This window comes from Mycteria americana, chromosome 11 (assembly GCF_035582795.1).
Source record: "Mycteria americana isolate JAX WOST 10 ecotype Jacksonville Zoo and Gardens chromosome 11, USCA_MyAme_1.0, whole genome shotgun sequence".
NCBI classification, from domain to species: domain Eukaryota; kingdom Metazoa; phylum Chordata; class Aves; order Ciconiiformes; family Ciconiidae; genus Mycteria; species Mycteria americana.
In genome coordinates, this window is record NC_134375.1 from 4,314,289 (window position 1) to 4,336,686 (window position 22,398).

The 22,398-nt window shown below is 38.9% G+C and overlaps 1 protein-coding gene across 6 annotated transcripts in view; it reads right to left on the reverse strand.

Annotated features, from left to right (window-relative positions):
- Positions 1-21,752, reverse strand: part of ATG7 (autophagy related 7) — a 130,270-nt gene extending 108,518 nt beyond the window's left edge. For 3 of the 6 annotated variants that reach the window (XR_012777418.1, XM_075513825.1, XM_075513822.1), the window contains exons 1-12: positions 21,603-21,752; positions 16,947-17,157; positions 16,664-16,718; positions 14,777-14,894; positions 13,242-13,319; positions 12,532-12,648; positions 11,296-11,445; positions 8,958-9,046; positions 7,736-7,857; positions 5,349-5,439; positions 3,405-3,576; positions 2,614-2,772 (exon numbers count right to left, since the gene is read on the reverse strand). Coding sequence is in view for 5 of the 6 variants with exons in the window: in XM_075513825.1 (XP_075369940.1) it covers positions 2,614-2,772; positions 3,405-3,576; positions 5,349-5,439; positions 7,736-7,857; positions 8,958-9,046; positions 11,296-11,445; positions 12,532-12,648; positions 13,242-13,319; positions 14,777-14,894; positions 16,664-16,718; positions 16,947-17,124 (1,329 nt within the window). In the remaining variant the exon portion in view is untranslated. Of the gene's footprint in view, positions 1-2,613; positions 2,773-3,404; positions 3,577-5,348; positions 5,440-7,735; positions 7,858-8,957; positions 9,047-11,295; positions 11,446-12,531; positions 12,649-13,241; positions 13,320-14,776; positions 14,895-16,663; positions 16,719-16,946; positions 17,158-21,149; positions 21,404-21,602 lie in introns of those variants that run through there. The other 3 variants (XM_075513823.1, XM_075513824.1, XM_075513826.1) reach the window with 3 other exon arrangements.
- Between the last annotated feature and the right edge of the window lie 646 nt (positions 21,753-22,398).

Below are 22,398 nucleotides of genomic sequence, written 5' to 3' on the forward strand. Positions count from 1 at the left end.
TCTTGTTAATGCTAGCATGTTGTTTCTCTTTATATGTACTGATGGTCAAACATAACAACACGAATTCTACTGCAGAAATGAGTTTGACCAAAAAATGTACTAGAAACATTCTGTTATAAGGGTACTCAGGATCTGTGCAATGGCTTTCTCCTCATTTGTGCTACAAGGCTATGAAACTAGGTTTGGGTCCCACTGAAGCCTGATCAGATGTGACTCACCCATGGCACGAGGAAGCAATAGAGAATGCCTAACACTGATGGGGATAACGTACTAAGAAAACAGTGGCAGATGCAGAACATTTGAGGCGTGTGGTAGAGGGAAAATTCCTTACATATAGTACAGGTTGCACATTGTGTATGCTACTACTGAACAGGAAAATTGTTTTTTTCCTATATATACCAAACGTCCTAACACTTCTTGATACAGGCTCAGTAAAGCATTGTTATTGGTTCCCTCTTATTACTGGAAGTTCCTCTCCAGGTTATATTTAACATCTTTTTTTTTTTTTAAGCCTCATCACTATCTCAAGATTCCATAGTACAGGTGGTCTTTTGCTTTCTTGGTTATTTCTAACAAGAAAACTCATAACACTAACTTTTGGTCTTTATCTCTACATGCAAAACTGTATCATTCAGGATTGCACAAATAGGTTTTATTTCTTCTAATTAAACTACTCATTCTTTCTCAATATTCCTGTTTTCATTTTCTCAAGTTTAAAAAGTGAGAAATCATGTGACACAAATCCTAGTTAGCATCATGTTGGTGCTCTGTGTGACACCGCACAGATGCTTTCTTTTCTGTACTTGTTCTACTATTTAATATCTCTATAACTCAATGAATATCACCAAGTAACAATAACACTATAGTGCAGCAAGGTTAAATAAAATTCTAGGAGCTTTCAGAGAGTCTCCTCTGATTTACCTAGCAAAAGTTCTGAAAGTGAAATGTTTAGCATTTTTTCATACAGGGGATCATTGTTTGATAGTCAAATATTCACTGAATTAGTACTTAGTACCAATACTGATTTCATAAGTAATGACAATAATAGGATCAACATAAATAAAAACAGAAGAAAACCAGAGCAATCCTTGGGTCAAACTAAATGAACCTAAAAATGTTTGGAAACAATCTTCTGTAAAGCTTCTTCACAACACTGATCATCAACAACGTAACAGATCTATATTCCACTGTTCATAACTTAATAATATTATGACTAGTAACACAATCAGTGCCATTCTAAATACCGAATTGCACAGTAAGTATACATAACTCATTTTTATTACACTAAGTGGTTAAGATACCATTTGCCAGCTGAGCTCTGGTAACTATAGCTACCAATTCTAAGACAGTCTGAATTCCAAAGCAAAAACTATAAACAGTCGAGTGACTTCTATCACATGCCAAATGAGTGTAAGAAAATTTTGTCCTTGATAAAGCAAGCTGAGAGCGTGTCTATTTTGAAATTATAGGCCGTATCAATTCTTCCGTGAAATGAAGGATGAAATTAAGAGTACTGCAGATATTTTAAGCTGTTTTTTTAAAAATCTACTTTTTTTCAGCATTGAAAATTAGGTGTGTTTGAACATGCGCACTGCATAACGTTCATATGAGGCACATCCCTGGAGTCAAAGAGGATAAAGGCTGCCATTGGTGGGCCTTTCATCATAAAGCTTCTAAAACAACACAAAAATTCATTCTTGTCTTTTGTTCCCTTTCAACTACGTCATTCTGACAGTAAATGATTACCACCAGGCTCCCCAAAAGAGGAGTACTTTGGTCAAAGGCCAACACTGATATCTTCTCCAGGCTGCTACGAACTACTTCCCTTTTCTGGATCTGATTCCGTTTGCTTAGTTCTTGAAGAAAACAAAAGCAGACAAGAAAGTCCTCTTAATACTCTGTATTACACTCCCATGCAAAGCAAGTTTCTAATCAATACTTGCTGCTATTAAGTTATTCTGGACAAAACCAACAGAAAACGAACTTTCGGTTTTACAAGTAAAAATGTTTCTTTTACTTGTACTACATTACTGATCATTTGTAGAGCAAGATGTCCATCTACAGCAATCTTGAGAACATTAAGTCATTTCATTCCAACAGCAGCATAACCAGTTAAAGATTAAGTATTTGCCTCTTATGTATAAAGTCAACTTAAATAAGACTGCAAATTTTGGGCGTAAAACATCATAGAAAACATCAACAATACATTTATTACTACCTTCAAGACTCTCTGCTCCCATAATAGACAACCAATGTGTCTAAACTCACATTTAAGAGCAGAGTGGGAAAACACAGTATTAAAAGTAGCCATTACTGGAAGTTCCTTAGGACATACTAGACAGGAAAAAATTTTACTTCATCATCAGTGAGCTACAACATGATTCAGATGATCCTCAATTATATTTCATTATTACAAATATTTAGTCTCAATAAAGTTTAAGAGGTATGGAGTACCTGAAGTAAGATGCTCATAGATTTGTCAGTAACCAGTGTAACACCTGTGTAGTATTTTTCCCACTCATGATGCACAATTAGAAGAACTTGGAATAGTTATTTGAAGTCACTGGTTCTCTACCAAGGAAGGTATTAACACATTTTAAATACTAATCTTACCACTCCTGGGAAGATTTTCTGCAACCTGTCTGCTGCTGCAAGTGCCTTAGGCTTCCCACCGTTAAGACAGTCTTCAAACTCGTACAGTGGCTGTCGTACCGGGTTGGAGTAGGAGATCTTTGCATTGTCCACAAATGTAATCTTCCTGACTCCCCAGCCCTAAACAAGAAAGTAATTTAAATAATGATAAGTACAGTGGGCTTAGCCATATACTTTTGAGTAATGCCAGAAACTCAAGAGGAGTTTTGTCCAACTTTTCTAGAAAGATCAAGCTACAAAAAGCTTTTGAAGCTATTCACACCAACCACCTTTACTTGCACTGAATTAAGAGAAGAGAAAATTTGGTCTGTCCAAATACATTATTTAGCAGTAATCCCTCAAAACCCTACTGAATTCAGTGGGACGTGGTAAACATCCCTGAAAGTAAATATCAGCACAGTTACTTACTTCAAGTGCTTCACTGTGAATTTGATCATATTAGCTTGATAATTGGTTCCAGAATTTCTTGTTCAATCTTTTTTTTTATGTAAATTCAAAACAAATTACTATTCTGCTAAGGTTCTCTTACTACCTGCTATTCTACTATTAGCACAACTTCAGGTTATTTCCATTGCCTACAGATCTTACCTCTTCCCCGCAATTTATAACATCAACTCATATGTATTATGTGTACTTTAATACAGAGGACTACAACCTTTCTCTTACGTGCCATGGCAGCTGCTCAAAATAAAAAAATCATATAGAATTTATGAGAAAGAGCAGCTTATTTTTAAGATTAACTCAAGACTTACCATCAAGGTCCTTGCAACACTACAACCCAGTGTACCAGCTCCTAGCAGCAGACACTTGGCAGACACAATTTTTTCCAAATCAAGAGTAGGCACCAACCGCCAGCACATCAATTTCAAATTAAGATCCACTGATGATTCTGCTAACCTATACCATGAAATAAACAGCAACACACTACTGAATGTCCTTATGTTTCTCCAACAAAGCAATTACTTTTATTTCAACTGAAGAAGTTCAATATTTTGATCAGAAAAAACTTTTTTTTATGCTGCTTGTTCACTTGTGAGATGACACATGCAGTATGCTCTTAGGGGTCCTAACCATAAATTTTTAACCATTCTGCCAATCAGACGCACAGGAAAAACATGCAAACAGAAGATGCCAAAAGTCATTCTATATAAATACATGCACACTTCCTGATACTCAATTTCTTTGGAACCTCCTCTTGTAACCAATGTGTTGGTCAAGCACCACTAATCAACATCCTTATAAAAGCTGTGACTGCACTGCTTAAACACCTAAGAGTAAATCACTACTGAAACAAGAACAGAAAGATAGCTAGTAAAGTAGAAGTTTTAAAAAAATGGTTTGTAGACATTTGACAAGATGGGTATTAACCACAAAATTTTGCTAGGAAAGTGTTCTCTTTCAAAAGCTAGCATATACAGAAAAGGTGTCAGCTTTCCACTCTGGACTTGCTGTAAAATCTACTAAAGCCACATCCTTAGGAACTGGAACAAGTCTCTAAAGGCTTCTGAAAAAGGTAATAATGCAAAATTAAAATTTTATAACAGAATTGATGCAAGCGTGAAAATAAAAATAGTGTCTCAGCCAAGATTCCTCTTAAGCTGAGGGATAAGACACAGACCATTTGTCCATAAACTTTTGTTTCCTTTTTAAATTAACTGGTTTCCTGCATACAGTTACATCTGTTCTTAACACGAAATATTACGCTTGCCCCCTAAAGAATGTGGTCAGTTCTCTGTGGAAGTTTTGGAAGGAAAATGAGGTAGGAAATCCATGCTCAACGTAGTGTCAGATTTTTGTATTCATCAGAACACAGAGTGTTAAAGCTCTCATCGTCATGTCATCACAGTTCTCAAATTCCTGACAGTTCCATTCCCTTATACATCATAAATGTAACTTTTGCAGTATCCGGTAAATTATTTGTTCAACAAGGATTCAAGATCACAATTGCCAAGGTTGGCATATTACCAACAGTCTTTGTGGGAATTAACAGAAGTGAGTACGCATACAAGTAAAGAAGGTCAACTTACATTTACTTACAGAATTAAGAGCCCTCAGATGAACCTTCTCTAATGCCTATGAACATACTCTGAATTGCCACAATTGCAGGACAAAAATGGCTTAGCTCGATAGGTAAAATGTTAACCTCAATCATTAGATCAGCACACTCCTACAGTGTTTCACAGTCGAGAACACACATGTAGTCAGTGGAAGCAGATGCGCCAACAGGCTGTGCAACTAGACTGTTTTCAATCCATTGCCCATACCTTATGTGCAGAATGATAAAAATTACTAGGGTCCTGTTTCCTGAGCTCTTTCCTGACACACTCTAACAATTCCAAAAGGCTGAACTTTTCTCCATGCTTATTTTCATTATATTTAACAACCTGCAGGTCACAGAATTCAATGAAAACACAGGCCTGTAACACGATGACCTACATTCCACTCAGTTTTAAATATAATGCATTTGAAATTTTAAGCTAGGGTCAAAAATTGCAAACATTTCTGCTGCATGCAGTGCACTCTGCTCTATTAAGTTCCTTACCTCCAATAGGACTGTCCAAACAATATAGAACATATGTGTTACTGTATATTCTTACCTAACAGAGACAGATAGTCCTTGCATTTCACATTTCAACTTGTTATGGCTTAAGCTCAAGTAAAGAAAACTATAGAAATTTAAAATATAATAAACAAACCTTTTTGGGTCCATGCATTCACTGAGATTCACCATCCTTGGACCCATGCCTCCCTTTTGGTTTTTCTCCCATCCAACAGCTTTTGGACAATCTGTTTGACATATTAACAAAAAAGGAAGAGAGAAGGAAAGAAAAAATAAAAGCCTTAATATCAGAGGACAGAAAAAAGAAATTTTGTTGGATTTAACCTTGTTGGAAAAAAACTAACAAATTGTAAACCTGAAGTAAATAATCTGTACCTTAACAACCTAGTACACATTGCTATACAAATTTTGCTGTTTTACATCAACCGAAAGCACTGCTTCTTGGAGAAGTGCTTTACTCTCAAGTGTCTGACATGCTGCTTCTGCCTGTTCAGCTTGCTTCAAACCTACGACAGAGAGGGCATCATTCCTCGTTATGCCTCCAGATCCTTAATGTCAAACAGAATGCTATGTTCAGAGCTCAGTAAATTCGTAATTCAGAACTCAGTAAATTTTGCCAAGTTCAATCATCTCTTCACATTCCCTAGACCCCATCTGTAAATTCAGTAGAAAATTTTATGTCCTAATTATATAATAATTAAACAATTCACAACAATGATAGGTAAAGCATTCAGAACTTCCTGGATGAAGTAGAGAAATTCTGTGATACTGTCCTGTACACAGAAATTAAGTTTGAGTTTATGTTCTAACATTACAAGTTTATTGCTTTAAAACACACCTGCCCTCTCTATACCTCACTATCGGATTGAAGAAACAATTCCACTCTGTAGCAGGCTTCTACCATTTTAAAAATATAAAGTTTGCATCACATGAATTCACTATCATATGCATTTTCTCCTGTCCAATCTAGTGGCTTTCTACAATGGAGTTACCACATCAGCGGACAAGGGAAAAGCAATGGATGTCGTCTATCTGGACTTCTGTAAAGCCTTTGACACGGTCCCCACAACATCCTTTTCTCTAAATTGGAGAGATATGGATTTGATGGGTGGACTGTTCAGTGGATAAGGAATTGGTTGGATGGTCATATCCAGAGGGTAGCGGTCAACGGCTCAGTGTCCAGATGGAGATCAGTGACGAGTGGTGTCCCTCAGGGGTCCGTACTGGGACCGGTGCTGTTCAATATTTTCATCAACGACACAGACAGCGAGACCGAGTGCACCCTCAGCAAGTTTGCAGACGACACCAAGCCGAGTGGTGCGGTTAACACGCCAGAAGGATGGGATGTCATCCAGGGGGACCTGGACAAGCTGGAGAAGTGGGCCTGTGTGAACCTCAGGAGGTTCAACAAGGCCAAGCACAGGGTCCTACACCTGGGTCGGGGCAGTCCTCGGTTTCAATACAGGCTGGGGGATGATGTGATTGAGAGCAGCCCTGCGGAAAAGGACTTGGGGGTACTGATGGATGAAAAGCTAGACATGAGCCCACAACGTGCGCTCGCAGCCCAGAAGGCCAACCCTACCCTGGGCTGCATCACAAGCAGCGTGGCCAGCAGGTCGAGGGGGGGGATCCTGCCCCTCTGCTCCGCTCTGGTGAGAGCCCCCCTGCAGTGCTGCGTCCAGCGCTGGAGCCCTCGGCACAAGGAGGACATGGAGCTGTGGGAGCGGGTCCAGAGGAGGCCACGAAAATGACCCGAGGGCTGGAGCACCTCTGCTACGAGGACAGGCTGAGAGAGCTGGGGTTGTTCAGCCTGGGGAAGAGAAGGCACCGGGGAGACCTCATAGCAGCCTGCCAGGACTTAAAGGGGGCCTATAGGAAAGACGGGGAGAGACTTCTTAGCAAGGCCTGTTGTGACAGGACAAGGAGCAATGGTTTTAAACTAAGGGAGGGCAGATTTAGACTGCATTTAAGAAAGAGATTTTTTACAATGAGGGTGGTGAGGCACTGGCACAGGTTGCCCAGAGAGGTGGGAGATGCCCCATCCCCGGAAACATTCAGGGTCAGGTTGGACGGGGCTCTGAGCAACCTGATCGAGTTAAAGATGTCCCTGCTCTTGCAGGGGGTTGGACTGGGTGACCTGTAAAGGTCCCTTCCAACCCAAAGCATTCTATGATTCTATGACTGTCTGGCTGAGGGACTGCGTACAAATTTAACAAGACAAAAAGAGACTAATTGCCTAGGTTTTGTATTTCATATGACACCAGGAGAACTATTCTTTTTTTTTAAATTAGAAACACTATTTAAGGAGGAAAAAATTAAAAGAGAATATGCTCTCTTCTTTCTTTTTTGAAGGAGGAACCATTTCCTTTATAGTCATTTAACAGAAATCCAAACAACTTAAAGTCCATTTGAAATAACTTTGCATAAGCAATGATTTAGTAGTATTAGTTTATTTTTTCCATCTTCACAGTGATTGAGGAGGGAAAAAAATTGGGAAAGATTTTTTTTTTTTTAATGGATTACCTGGGCCAAGGACTCTCTCTGGAAGTTTTATTTCAAAGATAATGCTGTGTGTTATGTCTCTCACTCCTTGCATGGTCCTGTCTCTGAAGCAGAGCACTTCAACTGACTGGAGAATGCTGCCCCTGCCATTTAAAAAAAAGATAAATAGAGAGAGATATGCAACTTCTTTAATAGGAAAGGGTCTTCTTTTAAACACCATTTCACACAGGTTTAGTCTCTTGCAGATTCTGAATAAGGCTTTTCCTGTTAATACTGGAACACTGTTGTTCTGATCAGGTATAAACAAAAACAATTGCTTAATATGCACAAATGACTAGTTTGTTGTGAAACAGCTCTAAAGAAATGACGCTGTCAGCCTGTCCTCTGTCATTTATACAACGCTGCTGGACAAACTGCATATTTAGAGGAATAAAAAGCAGGGAAGCAATAGAGCACACATCAGGTGACATGATGTACTTTGCCACGGCACAAGCAAGATCCTCTTAGTTCTTGATATAGTATTATTTTTCCTCCTTATGATTCAAATCCTCAAATCAAACAATTCGAACTTTAGGGCCTAAAACCCTCTGAATCTCAGAATGTGTAAAGCTTTCTGGGCACTTATGCATCCTTCTATGTCACAGTTCAGGCAGTAGCCCAGAAAACACCACATCTAACTGAGCATTTATTCTCCCTGCTGTGTGCTTTGTAAGAAAATATAGAAGTCAAAACTATAAAAATGCAAGTTAATTACATTTTTGTTACAGCAATACAATTTTATATGATACTTTAAGTGATACTTTTTTCAAATACCAGAGTGTAAAACTATTTCCTGTCTTCCCAACTTCTGCCCAACAAAAACATTCAAGAAGGTACACTACCAGAAAACCTGAGAGTATCTGATTTTCAAAATTTAGGTCTACTATTACTTGGCACTAATTAATTATATAAAATCATAGAATACTTTAAACAAGATTTGAAACAGCTAGGTGTATTGGCAGGGTCTGAAGCATATATTTCCAGGTTACATGCATGCATGTGAGGATTAGGAATAACAGGAACTTCTGACTGACAGAAGTAAAAAACAGAATAATATGCAAAATCAGAATCATTGAAGGTGAGTCATGTCAAGGTTAAAAGTTAAAACTCAGATGGGTGATATGAGTAAAGTGCCATGGGGGAAAAATGCCTAATTTACTATCAACCAATAAATAATCTTTGTGGGAAAGAATAAAATAGATACCATTTGTGGGCTGCCAGGATCAGGAAATTTCTCAGTGGCCATCCTGGATAGTGGGCTAAATTACATGGATCATAAACTCCAACTGTCACCTGCAAATAAAATTGCTCTAAATAAGAAGTCATCTATCCATACTGATATTCAGTTCACAGTAAAAATTATCTGGCATTTTTAATGTAAAACTTCTGGACAGAGAGTGCCTACACACACATTTTACGTATTTACAAACGTTTAACACATGGTCACACTAGATTTCAGTCAAGTGTTTGCCACAGCTTTGAGATTTGTTCAGTTTAGCCTCTTTATGGAGATTCACTTTTCACTACAGTACGTGCACCTTCATTACCTTCCTTAAACGCACCATTATGGGAGAAGCCCAATAACTGAAGCCTTGCTCTTGAAAAAAAATTCTGTATTGATTTTGGGATGATCAAAAAGTGAAAGGGGAGAGGCCAGCAAGATGTCAAGTCAAAGGAAAAACATCATAAAAATCACTTGTAAAGCCAACCTTCAAAATGAGATCTGAATAAAGGAACTGGACATTCTGTCTCATGTTCAACCAATGTAATACCATGCTCGTAATGAAGACATCTAAACTAGGAGCTCACTTCACACTCAATGCAGAACCAAAACACATCCAGAAATTAGAAAGATGCCACTGCCTACCTTTAGATACCCTGAAAATCTGAACTCGGCCATCACTAGTGGTACCTGTGTCTCTCACATCTACAGAGATCTTCCCTCCTGCTTCTTTGCCTAAAGATGGACTGAGCGTGACTGGTCTCAACTCTACCACATCAATGAGGTGTCTCTAGAACAGTCTGAAATGCAGATGAGCCAAGCTAATGGATGCAGGCAGGAGAAACAGGGGCCCACTCCTCATCCCTCCTCCCAGCCATACACTGCTGCTGCTGTGCAACTGCTGACTCAAGCAGGCATAAGACCTGTTAGTAAGCTGATTCAATTTCATAAACTAGCAGAAAACTAACTCAGCAACAGCAAAAACGTATTTTTCTTCCAGGGGAGCAAGTTCATTCGGCTCACTGAAATACAGACAACCTCTACAGGCAGTGTTGATGCAATAAATCTCATCTGACAGGTCTAAAATGTTGGCACTTCCCTCCAAAGTGAATGTTAATGGAGAAATATATTCCAGATTATTACAGCAATCCTCTCCTATTGAGAATGCCCCTATCTAATTAAGTATACTCTTACCTGTGACCCATTATTGTAGTTATACTACCATTCATAATCTCAAACTTCACATTCTTATATTACAAAGAACAATTGCAGACCTAGGTCTTAATTTCAGAAAAACAAGTTTGGAAAAGCAAAAAAATAATTGAAGATGAAGTATTACAAAACACAACTAAATTACTTTCAAAAGGTGTGACAAGACCTCCTTAAAAAAAAAAGCCTTTTTTGCGTTTATTAGCTCTTCACCATAACTCAGTTTTGTTTCCTAGAACCTCAGTGACATGCAAAATAAAAAAATGTTTTAAGTTCACCAAAAGTAAAGACAGTAAAGCATTCAGAAAGGCCTAGCAAAGTTCAGCAGCTCAGCAACAAGATCCAAAACTGAATTCAATGTGCATAAACACAAGCCAACCAAGCCAGTCAGCTCTTGCTGCAATGACATCTGCTTCATGTATCACTGTAACTCTTCCCTAACTGAAAGCAATGGACGGTACTCACTTTACGCTCAAAGGACATGCACGATCTCTCCATTTAACAAGAAGAAATATCCCAGCCTCTTCTGGTGCACAACCCATCTATCTTCCAAAATTACAAAGCATTTACCTTGAACATTCTTCAGATACAGATTCCCAGCAATTTTTATCCAAAGCTCTCACGTTATAACATGTACACGTGGCAAAACACACACTGACAGTTGAAAACTTAAAGTTGAAAACTCCCATAACTCTGATTACTGTTACCACAACCAACAAATACATAAAGTACATGAGTACCAATTTTTAGTGCACAAACAATAGAAGTGTTTCGCATTACTACAGCATTGCAGGTAGAGTGGCTGGCAAACTTGAATCGTTACACTAACTCTTTCACAAACTTACGTTGTTCCTGTTTTGATAATGAGGGAGACAGAGCATGAAGAACTTTGTTTACAAGCTGACTGTTAATCTGATGTAACTGGGCTTTTGCCTATGAACTAGAGGCACTTAACTCGACACAAAAAACCATCCAAGCTGCTGGTCTTCAGCTATTTATCCAGGCTATTCATTGGGCGACCATTGTGCCCAGCTCAGTATTATAGACACTTTTCAAACCATTTGTAAATTAAACATTTCTAGGTTATAAAAAGACATAAAATTCTCATTACCTTTCCCCCTTGGTCTTGGAAGAAACCATCCCATTTTTTCAGTAGAGATATCACGACAGAATTGTCATGATACTTGATTAAAAAATAGGGCAAGGCTGTAACCCCCTCTTTCTGGCAAAGTTCATCATATGCTTTCTGAAGTGCCTGAATCTAAAAGCAGAAAGACAACTATAACCAACAGTTTTAACAATCTTATACAGAACCAAGGGAAGTGTTTTAGCATCTGGGAAGGCTACCTCACTCAAATAATCTTAGAATATAGCATATTCAGAAGTTTTAAAGCCCGTTATGACCACAATAACTGAGATCAAATATTCAGCTGCTAAAACAGTATTTGTCAACAGCAAATTTTAAACCGGGGCATTATTATCACTGCCACAAACTGATCTACCAGTAGATATTAAAACAAGGTAAAAATCTCATTTTGATAGTCACAGTAGCTTTATAAGAAAGTAAATCTGTCCATCTATTATAAGCAAAAGAACAGAGTCCCATTCAATTTATTTTGTTATATGTACTTTCAATGTTTAGTTGAAACTCTGTCTTGACGGGTATTTTTACACTATTTATTACTACAGAACTAATGGGCTCTTCTGAGAAGAAGGGAACTAAGCATTTTTCACTGAAAAAACCCAAACTGTTTCTTATTGATTATTATGCCATTAAAAAGCCATTCAAGGTTTTGCATTAACTTCTGTCAAAGCAAAAAGGCACATGTGGGCAAGTTGATTTTTTTCGTCCTTTTGCATTGTAATATGAAAGAAACTACAAAAAAATTGTTAACTTTTCTCCTAAAAAAAAGAATCTTCTCTATCCAGTTTTCTTCTTGTCCAATTACGCATTCTATTAACAATTTTGCAACTGCTAATGACGTAGCTCTCCCAGGGGATGCCCCTTTAAAAAAGTTTCTTAAAAATATAATGAGTTTCAAAAATATTGCTATATACTCAATAAGCTGTATATAAAAATTAAAATGAACATAACCACCTCTTCAAGAATTGTTTGCCACATCTGCATCTAAATGAATAAAGCTGAAGTGATGTTAAGCTGAGAGATTTTATACAATAATGAGAAAAGAGGTAAACAAAAAACCCACATGGAAATAAGAAAAGTGAAGATTTTAAAATACATTAGATTCTCAAATTAATTCAGTATGTGCTAACAAAAATACTACATTTTACAGCCCATGAAACTGCTTAGTGCCACAGACTTCATAACATTTAGTATTTTGAATACCTGATTTAATGGAAATCTGTCACCAAGACACACTGGTTTCTGAATTATATGTATTCCATCAGGGAAGCAAAGAGCAGGGTAGCAAAACCAGTAATAGAAATGATATCTTTTTAAATCCTAGAAAAAAAAATATTGTAAAATTAGATAATAAACATATAAATCAAAGTAAATTACGGTTTGGAATACTAACTAATCATAATTGACGGTTGATGATACTAACCATACTAACCATAGTTCTCTACTTCACAAGGCACTGTGTCATGATTTTAGAAAATAATAAAAAAATACTAGACGACTTCCCTTCTCTGTATATGTTTTTATTTAAGATTTGAACAGACAGTGTGTGTGCAATACTTCAGTTTTTGTTAGCTGGAGCATTATTTATTAAAACATTCAATTTGTTAAACATGAAACAGTTGCTCTACTTTTACTAATACCTATAAGGCCATCAGATAATCTTACACATTTGTAGAAAAGAATATGAGATGGCACCAGCATTTTTTAAAAAATACATCCTAAAATATTTTATATCTGTACATGAGAATGGCTTGTTAGGTTTTTTAAAAATGTTTTCAGACATTTTAGGATGTCTGAGAATGATCCTGATAACATTAATATGCTAATACTAATACAGTATTTCTCCTAAAAAGGAGCTACTTCATCATTTCCACTACAGTGCTCTAAGTACGAGACATATTGTCATTACTCACTGCGAACGTCAGCAGCAGGAACCTGTTCAAGAGCACAGGGTTTTCAAGAGCTGCTCCAGATTTTATTGATTCCCATATCTGTCATTGATTGTGGGGAAAATAAGGAAGAGAAAGGGCAGAGAAACAAAATACCAAAGTAGCATGAGAACAGCTGCAGAAATCTTTAATTCTTCCAGCTACCTTAAAAATACTGAAATTAACACTCCCAGTAAGCCACTGTGATATTTTCCTAACTGATCTCATCCATGCTATTATCTATGCTACAAGGATTCTAAAGGTAAGATATGCACTCTCTAACACAAAAAATTATGGAAGCTGGGGAACAAGAGGAGCATTGGTTCATGGATCAGGCCTGGAGCATCAAATGAGACAAAACAAACCTCATCAGCAACAGTCCCTCATGCATATGAACTATTAACACTAGCACAATAGGGAACATACTGTCATATTAACATAGCCTTTTATTGCACTCTCATCTTTTTCATTCATGGGAACTACAGATACTAGATATGTGAATAAGCTACTAGGAAATCTGACCCAAAAAAATGGAGACATGCAAGAAGGCAGTACACTGCATGGTGGTGAGAAAAGAAGCTATAATACTTGCACGAGGCAGACCTGTTTGATCTTTGTCTTAAACAAACAAACAAAGAGCAAAAAGAGGAAATAAAGCATTCTGACATTGCCAGTTTCCCTGAAGATAGATATTGCATCATACCTACCACTGGCAGGGAAGCACTAGGCCACAGGAATACAAAAAATTCATAGCTTTGACTGAAGATATGCATGAAAACTTTGCTACTCAAGGCCAGCAGCAGACAATCAATCTAATTAAAGGAATCAAGGACTGGTCCAAGTCAAGTGTCTCAAAAAGAAAAGGTTGCCTTAGTTTGATTTTCACTTCTCCCCAAGCCACGACATTTAATTTAGTTAGTTACAGTGCAAGCAGATTAGTCCCTTCCTTTGACAGCCATCTTTTTCTCACTTTATCTCAGTCTCCTGGCTGTCCTGGAGCTTCCCCATCACTTTGTCACACAGACTCATTGCAATAATCTGAAGTTTAAACCAGGCACTTGCTGGTTTCTGGGTCTCAAGACAAATTTTAAAAGTGTTGTCTCCAGAACTCAAGTCACTGGCAGCTCCAATAGCACTGTTAAGCTTAAAATGTGGCCTAGTAGAACACTGAATGAAGTCCTCCAAGTGTAAGTAGCTACTTTCTACTCTCTTGCAAAGAACAGTAAAAAGCAAAGATCGAACCTGTCAGTGTTTAAGCGGCATTTGGACAATGCCCTTAATAATATGCTTTATCTTTTCGTCAGCCCTAAGTGGTCAGGCAGTTGGACTAGATGATCGTTGTAGGTCCCTCCCAACTGAAATATCCTATTCTATTCCTTCCAGAACAAGTTAAAGCCTGAGGCTACTATATGGGTGGGTATGGACAGTAACTCCAGTATTTGGGGCAGAGAATATAAAGCACTTCACTGGCTATTTTGAAACCCTTTCTCTCTACCAGTTGATTTGATTTTTAATCTTACCTCATTTGCTTCTTTTTCCAGAAGTGATTTCTTATCACAGGACTTGAAAGTCTCAAAAGTGTTGGTATTATACAACGTTCCAAAAGCAGGACAGCAACGTGCTGGTATTGAAGCATTCCTGAATAAAAGAAAGAAACCTCTGGAAATTGGATACTGACGCCTTTAGCATGATCAGCAGTAGTAGCAGTAGCTCTCCTATGGTATAAGGTTGCCCTGAAATTGTCAAATGATGAGGCACAGTAATAAAAGTTAACAACAGTTCTAATTAAAATGTTTTTATGATCATAATGCTTTATTGAAAATGGACTAGTATAAGAACCTGTGCAAATACACATGTACATCATGACTTCAAAGATACATCAGGCATCTGTATTATCTCTAGCAAGGTGGCATTACATCATAGATCAAAGATTTTAAAATTCTATTCAAATATAAACTATGCATGACAAATGTGATTTTCACTAAGAAAAAGCTAAGACTGAACTTTAGATGTCAATATTTCATTCACATAGAGTTACTCAGTTAAAATTTTATGTTTAAAAGACATCCCAAAGGAAGCCTCAACCAGACAAAAGATTGAGTAGCTTTTATAGTTTCTAATATCGTCAGCTGGAGAAGCTGCTGTTTGTAAACAACAGTATATATTTTTCCCCCTTTTTGAATGTAAATTAGGTAAAGAACTACAGTGGTCCCTGATTTATTTCATCGACTCCTTTAACATCGTTCTCTCAAATTGATATGCTTCTGACCACTGCTAAAAACCAAATACAGCAAATGTTTAAGTTACATAATAAATACACATGATGTAGTTTCCAAAAATTTTTAAAGCTAAAAGGAAATTCTTCAAGATCATCTAAACTGACTACCTAAAGTACAGAAACAGAAGTACAGAAAATTAGTACAGTAGAAGGAATAATTAAGCACTACATAAATGGACCTTTCATAATTTTATTTTTGTCATAACATTTGAGAGATCAAATACCTTGGTACCATCCATTTTTTCCTAATCTGAAATTCCTGTTCCCCATATCACAGCTTTCTTCCAAGTGCACTTTGCTGCACTTTGCTGAAAGCATATGCTTTCAGTACCGTACCTAAAAGTTCTTACATAAGAATTAATGGAATAATATGTCTTATGAAATTATCTCAGAATGCACAAAGCCTCACTAGGCTCCTAACGTTCTCACCAAGCAAGGCAGCGAAAGTCACTGCTGCGATTTACAACCTTGTAATCCACCAATTTAAAACATACAAGACACTAACTATGAAGACATCTGTTCCTATGTTAGTTATACTAACTTAGGCATTTGCTGGAAATGAAAACCATGTGGAAAATATATTTCCCCTCTCATCTCATTTTTGCTGTGTACACTGAGAAGCTTTGGTTTACCTTTCACTGTGGGGGTGAAGGCAGAAGTACAAAATTCCAGTCATAAAAGTTAAATACTTTGGAAGATATTACAATGTAACAACTAGGGATTGTAAAAACTATTTTGAGATCCTAATTCTAGCGATGAATCCTCAATAAAAAAAATCTAAGGAAAAATTTGACCAGAAGTCAGATGACTGAAATATCCTCCCTTACACAGAAGAGCCGAAGAAATGGAAAAAAATGGTATTCTATATAAATGTATATAAAAACCGTGAGTGAATTTGAGACTTACCAGCGTATATTAAACTTGGCCCTTCAGATGAATATACTACTTCAGACACAGGGAGCTAATGTTTGTGACTCAAAGCAGTCTCTCCACTGTTATAAAGTTCATGAAAACGTGTATTTATTTTCATGTGGAATTTGTCCAAGTAGTATTAGATATCAAAGCATTACTGTTATGCAAGGAAAGTGTCTTCACATACGAATTAAGGTAAACCACAGTACGTACTTACATATCAAAGGCACTAAACTCCAATGTCAAGCGAGCTGGCAAACCCACAGGATCACCTGGACAAAAAGCAGCAACATGCTTCTTTTAAACTGCAATACATAGATTAATTTGCCTCTTTTTGTTAATGTAAGTTATAAATTACCCACAGACACACCAGAATTCACAGCCCACCCAGCCGTGTTTTCTAATGTTTCACCAAAATACCTAAAATATGTTACAAAAATATGCAGAGGAATGACAGGAGAAACCCAAACTACTAAGGAAGATGTTCAGTTTCTACCTACCATTGTAGTAGTACCCTTTGATAACTTTTGGGGTCTCATCCAACCGGTACTCATTGAGTTTCTTCTGGGTTAGTTCGTGCCAGAATCCTGCATCCAAGGCGCTACTGAAGGGAGCAAACTGCAGCTTTGGGATTCCAGGATCTACAGGATGGTGCACCTCATTACTGGCAGTTGCCATGATTTTAGTTAATGATCGCTGTTAAACAGAATTCTGTAAAAGCAGATAGGCCTGATAAGTATATACTCAATTGACCGTATTACTCATGACTACTCAAAGCTTCTTTTTACTACATTTTGTTGGCTTAAAGTGTAGAAAGCCTTACTGCTCTGAATGTCTAAGTAACTCCAGTTTTTAAAATCATTGATCAGAAGTCCTTTCAGTCCAAGCAAAGTCCTTCCAATTTCTTGTACGTAAAATTATGGAAGGCAAGTATACGTTCTGTTTGGCCAAGCTGCCTAGAAGGATCTAATTTCCTGACAGATATTCCATGATTTCTCCTATTACTTAGGATACTACATCTGAACTATGTACTTCTGAGTTATATCTTGTATTGTGCTGGCCACAGATAAAAATAACAAAATGCTAAACCCTGTATCTGCATTCCTTCTGTTACCTAGATATCTGTCTAAAAGCCTATTAGTACTATTTAAGTTCTGATGTCATCTAAAATTCAAACTAACATTTCATTTAGCTAGATCTTCACTCCCAGCCTGCAAGGAGAGCTGAACACTCATAAAGCATTCACAGATTAGCAAGTAAAGCTAGCAAAGGGAAACTAAAACCAAGGAAAAGTCTTACAAAAACCTGGAACTTCCTTAATAGTGGCACTAGCCGTCAGAAAGTCAATGTGATGTACAAGTCCACATTATTTACTTACGGTTCTTCCCTCCTAAAGGTCTTTGCGTATGGGGAGCATTTATTCATTTATTTATTTATTTTTATAACCCAAATGACTACTCCACATTGGCTGAATGGTTTTCCTATAAGCACATAGTCTTCAATTCACAACACTTACAAATTTCAGAATTTCGGACACTACCCCAGAATGAGGAGTAAAACATCCAAACTGGGCTATCAAAAGCCTCTACTTCAACTAGGCATAACAGTCCCCTTGCTCACATCAGCAGCAGCATTCGCTTCGCTATTCGCTGTGAGGTGATTCAGCTCAATTTGCTTATTTTCTTGATAACTCATCAAATAAAGATGTTGCCCTCAAGAATCTCCTTTACTTACTGTTAGTATTCCTCTTCATGTCTATACCTACACATATTAAGATGCAAGTTTCAGAGACATAGTCCATGGCACAGAGTATTCAAATACACATCTAGGGGAAGGAAGGTCCTCCTATTAGGCATTCCGTTCTGTCTTTGACTCTCCAGCTAAGGTAAGCATAAATGTTGCAAACCAAGGATTTGTTACCTATTAAAAATAAGTTCTTAAAATGTTATTTTTTAAACTCCTCACAAAGATATGAGCATGTACTATTTATCACAACACATCCATCTACCAAGCTAGTAATTTCTAAGTCCAGAAGGGAGATCAACAGCTATCAATTTAGGCTTTGTTCACAACGCTTATCAAATCAACCATTTGAACGCAAACAATCTTGAAATGATTCCTTCAATTAACTAATTTTTAAAGACTACATGTTTTAGTTTGCACAACTTAATCCCATGTGATCGCCTTTTGTTACTGAGCCTTCACAATACCCGCTACTATTACACATGGATCAATGCTAGGATTTTACATACAGAAAAGTCAAAATAAGGTTCCCAGCATAGTTATGTTATCTGACACCAATCTAAATAGATGCACTACAGTTCTGCTGTACTGTAGCTTGGCTTGAATTGAACAATTCCAAGTTTGTTGTCACTTGTGCAACAGAAACAGAGCTTACATGCTTTTCTTTCATGCTTTTTGGAACAGGGGGAAGGGAACAAGAGGTGGTTTTGATTTCTTAATAACTGCCAAATAGCCAGCTCTTCTCTGAAAGAATTTCTCAAATGTGTCAAAGTTAATTTGAGAAAGACACAGTTATGCTTTTCCTTACATGATACTTCCTTAAACAAAGTCTTCAGTGTAATCCAGCTATCCCTTCTACGTTCAGTTTACACAATTTATCTCCTTCTAGTGTAAATGCTTTCCTTACTTGCTGGTAAGTTGTGGAATGTAGTTTTCTGGGTATAAGTTTGAGGTTTTCCATATTTTTCATGGTGAAAGCTATGTTTCAGTTCTGTCATGATGTCTTGCTTTAACTGGCATATTGCAAATATGCCATTTTGATACCTGCATACCCCCTGTTGTTTTTTTTTTTTTCCTTTTCTTAATTTTTAACAGCAGCTGGAATTTGTGGTAATGTGAATTTTGATAGCTTACTTGAAAAACCTCTGAAATCTCTTTTCATTAGCCTGAAAAAAAAATCAGTGTCTTGAAACTTTGCAAGTACTACAACTATAAACGGAACTTATTGCATGGAATTTTCTGACCATTTTTATAAACTTCTTTTTCTGTGTGTAAGTTGTAGAAGTAGTCACGTAAATTAGCCAACATTTAGCTTTTACTGCTACATAGGTCTTAAGCCTTACAAAATTTTTTGTTTTGCAACTGAATGTCGCAGAAAGCTCATCATAAAGCAGGCAAACAACTTTGTCATATAGGTGTTAGCAATAACAGCCAGATTACATGGTACTTGATGCCGTGACTTCCATAATAAAACTTCTATTCAGTGGTTCAATAGATGCCTAGTCAATATTAATACACTAAACCCCTCCTCCCCTTTTTTCAGAAGCTTGGAAAGGTATTACTTAACACTTTTTGTTTTTAATTAATAACAAAAAGCAACATAATGTTGTTACTTTCCTGGCCAGACAAGCTCTATTAAAACTAGAAGTTTACTCATTTTGAATTTTCTTTAAGTTAAACACTTCACCAGTGTAAAAACTATGTGGTAGGCAAGAAAAACTTCTCCTATACCCTGCAGAATTAACCTTAAAAAAGCTTAAAAAAGCTGATGTTCTTTTTCAACCTTTGGGACAGGTAAAGTTTTCATTTTGCCTTTTTTTGTTGTCGTTAAAATAAGTACATGACACATCCAACACTAAAGTATATTGTCAAACATTTTAAATTATCAAGAAGCCAGCTGACAGTACCTAGCAGTACCTGAGTAATAAACACTGAAAATACCAGCTTAAAAGCATCCGCTGGGAATGAATTTTAACACCCTACTTATTTTTGTTATTACTGTACCTAAAGAGTTGTTATTATTATAAAGCTGAAGGAACAGGGGGCCTCACTATACTATGCACATGCAAACAGAGAAGCATACACAATCACTTCTGATGTACCGACACTTTTGAAAATATTCTTTAATGTACTCTGATGTAAATATTCACTTACATGCTTTCTTAACGCAAGATCAGTAAGCCAAGGTAAATCTCTGCAACAAATTTTAGACTACTGAAACAAAAGATGAACTGTATACATTTTGTAGAACTTGCATACAGAAATTCACATACAGCCTCTAATAGCAGTAATAGTCACTAGGGGAAAGAAGGAAAGAAGGAAAGAAGGAAAGAAGGAAAGAAGGAAAGAAGGAAAGAAGGAAAGAAGGAAAGAAGGAAAGAAGGAAAGAAGGAAAGAAGGAAAGAAGGAAAGAAGGAAAGAAGGAAAGAAGGAAAGAAGGAAAGACATCCAAAACTTTAATTGTAGAACAAACTCTCAGTTTCAAACGAGCCCAGTTGAAAAAACGTGCTTGAAGTGAAAAGATTTACCAGTATGCTTTAGACACTCCTAAGTTCTGGGACTGGTAGGAAGTTTAACAAGTGTAATCAGCAAGCATAACCCAAAGTAAAGACGAGCTATTACTAGTCTGCATTCTAGCACTTGCTCTTAAATATGCAGGCATTTAAAATTGATCTAATGGAGGAACATATTAAGTGAAAAACACACCAAGACTTTTAATAATATTTGTCTTCCCCCAACAGGCATAATTAAGCTGTTGTAAAAGTATGATTAGCAGTTTAACAGCATTTAAAACTATTGTGAAGTTACAGGTTTTAAACCAAATTCACATAACCCCCTAAAATCTACAGCTTTTTTTAGAAAACTTTTTATGCTGTGGTCAGAGTTGAGTATTTTGAAAACCTCCTTTATATCCAGGTGACAAAGGAAACTTCTATTTGCTACCACTACATAAGGGGCACCTTCAGAAAAGCTGGTTCTTGGCCGAGGGGCGTCAAGCTCATCTGATGTCCGTTATCTTCCCAAGTCTCCCCTGTTTCTAACAGCGTTATTGACGCAAAAAGGCGGCCTTTGGCACCGGGGGCCAACCTGCTCCGCAAACTCCCGCCTCCGAGCGCGGCAGCCGCTGCTCCCGGCGCACAGCCCTGCTGCGGGGCCCGCCGCCGCCTCTCGCTCCTCACGCCGGCACAGGACCGGCCGCACCGCAGGAGGCGGCTCCCGCCCGCCTTTCGGGACTGGAGCCCGAGCCCCAGCTCCCGCCCGCCCCCAGGCTCTCCCGCCCGGCGGCCCGAGGCCCCGGCACCCGCCGACCTCGCGGGGGCGGAGCGGGAACCCGAGGGCGGCGGGAGCTGGAGGGCGCGCGAGCCGCCCCCGGCGCCCCCCGAGCGCAACCGGCGCGCGCACGGACCGCTCACCGGCTACACCGCTCTCTACTTCCTGCCTTGCCTGGTGGCTCGGCGAAGTGACGTCATCCTGCCTCGGCCACGTCACCGGGGGCCGGCGCGAGGCGGCGGCCGCTGCGCAGGCGCCGCGGGTCGGTCGGCTCCGCCTGAGGCGGGGCCGTCCCGTCCTGCCAGCCGGCTGCGCCCGGCGGTCGGGCCAGCCCCGAGCCGGAGCCGCGGCAAGGGTACGGGCAGGGCGGGCTGCGGCGCCTTGCGCGGGCGCCCGCGGAGAGCTCGCCTCCTGCGGGGGAACGGCTCGCAGGGCGCCGGGGCAAGCCCGCTGCCGCGGGCCGGCCTTGCCTGGGCGCCCCGCCTGCCCCCGCCGCGCTCTCCGTGTGGCGGCAGGGCGCGGTGCGCTGCCCGCCCCTCGCACCCGCTGCCGCCCAGCCCGGCCCCGTCTGCGCAGGCTGTAGCTGCGTGGAGCAAGCGCGCGAACAGACGAGCAAGTGTGAGGTACGCTCGCCTCGCCGCTCGAGGCACCAGCGAAAAATGAAGCGGTACGGACTAAAACCAGCCTGTTCCTCCGCTGTGGTTACGACTGCTGCGTGAATCTGCAGGAGGATCCTCTGGTTGGAATGTAGTCCTGACGTTCGAGTAAAAAAGTATTCAGGGATTCAGTGTGAGTGAGCAACGCATCCCCGCAGCTGTGACAAATAACCGCGGTGGGGCTGAGTTGTGAAAACATAGCCGGGGGGTCAGGTGCGGCTGCTCCCTCTACTCAGCAGTCCTGTGACTGCATCTGGGGTTGTGTGTCCAGCTTTGTGTCCCC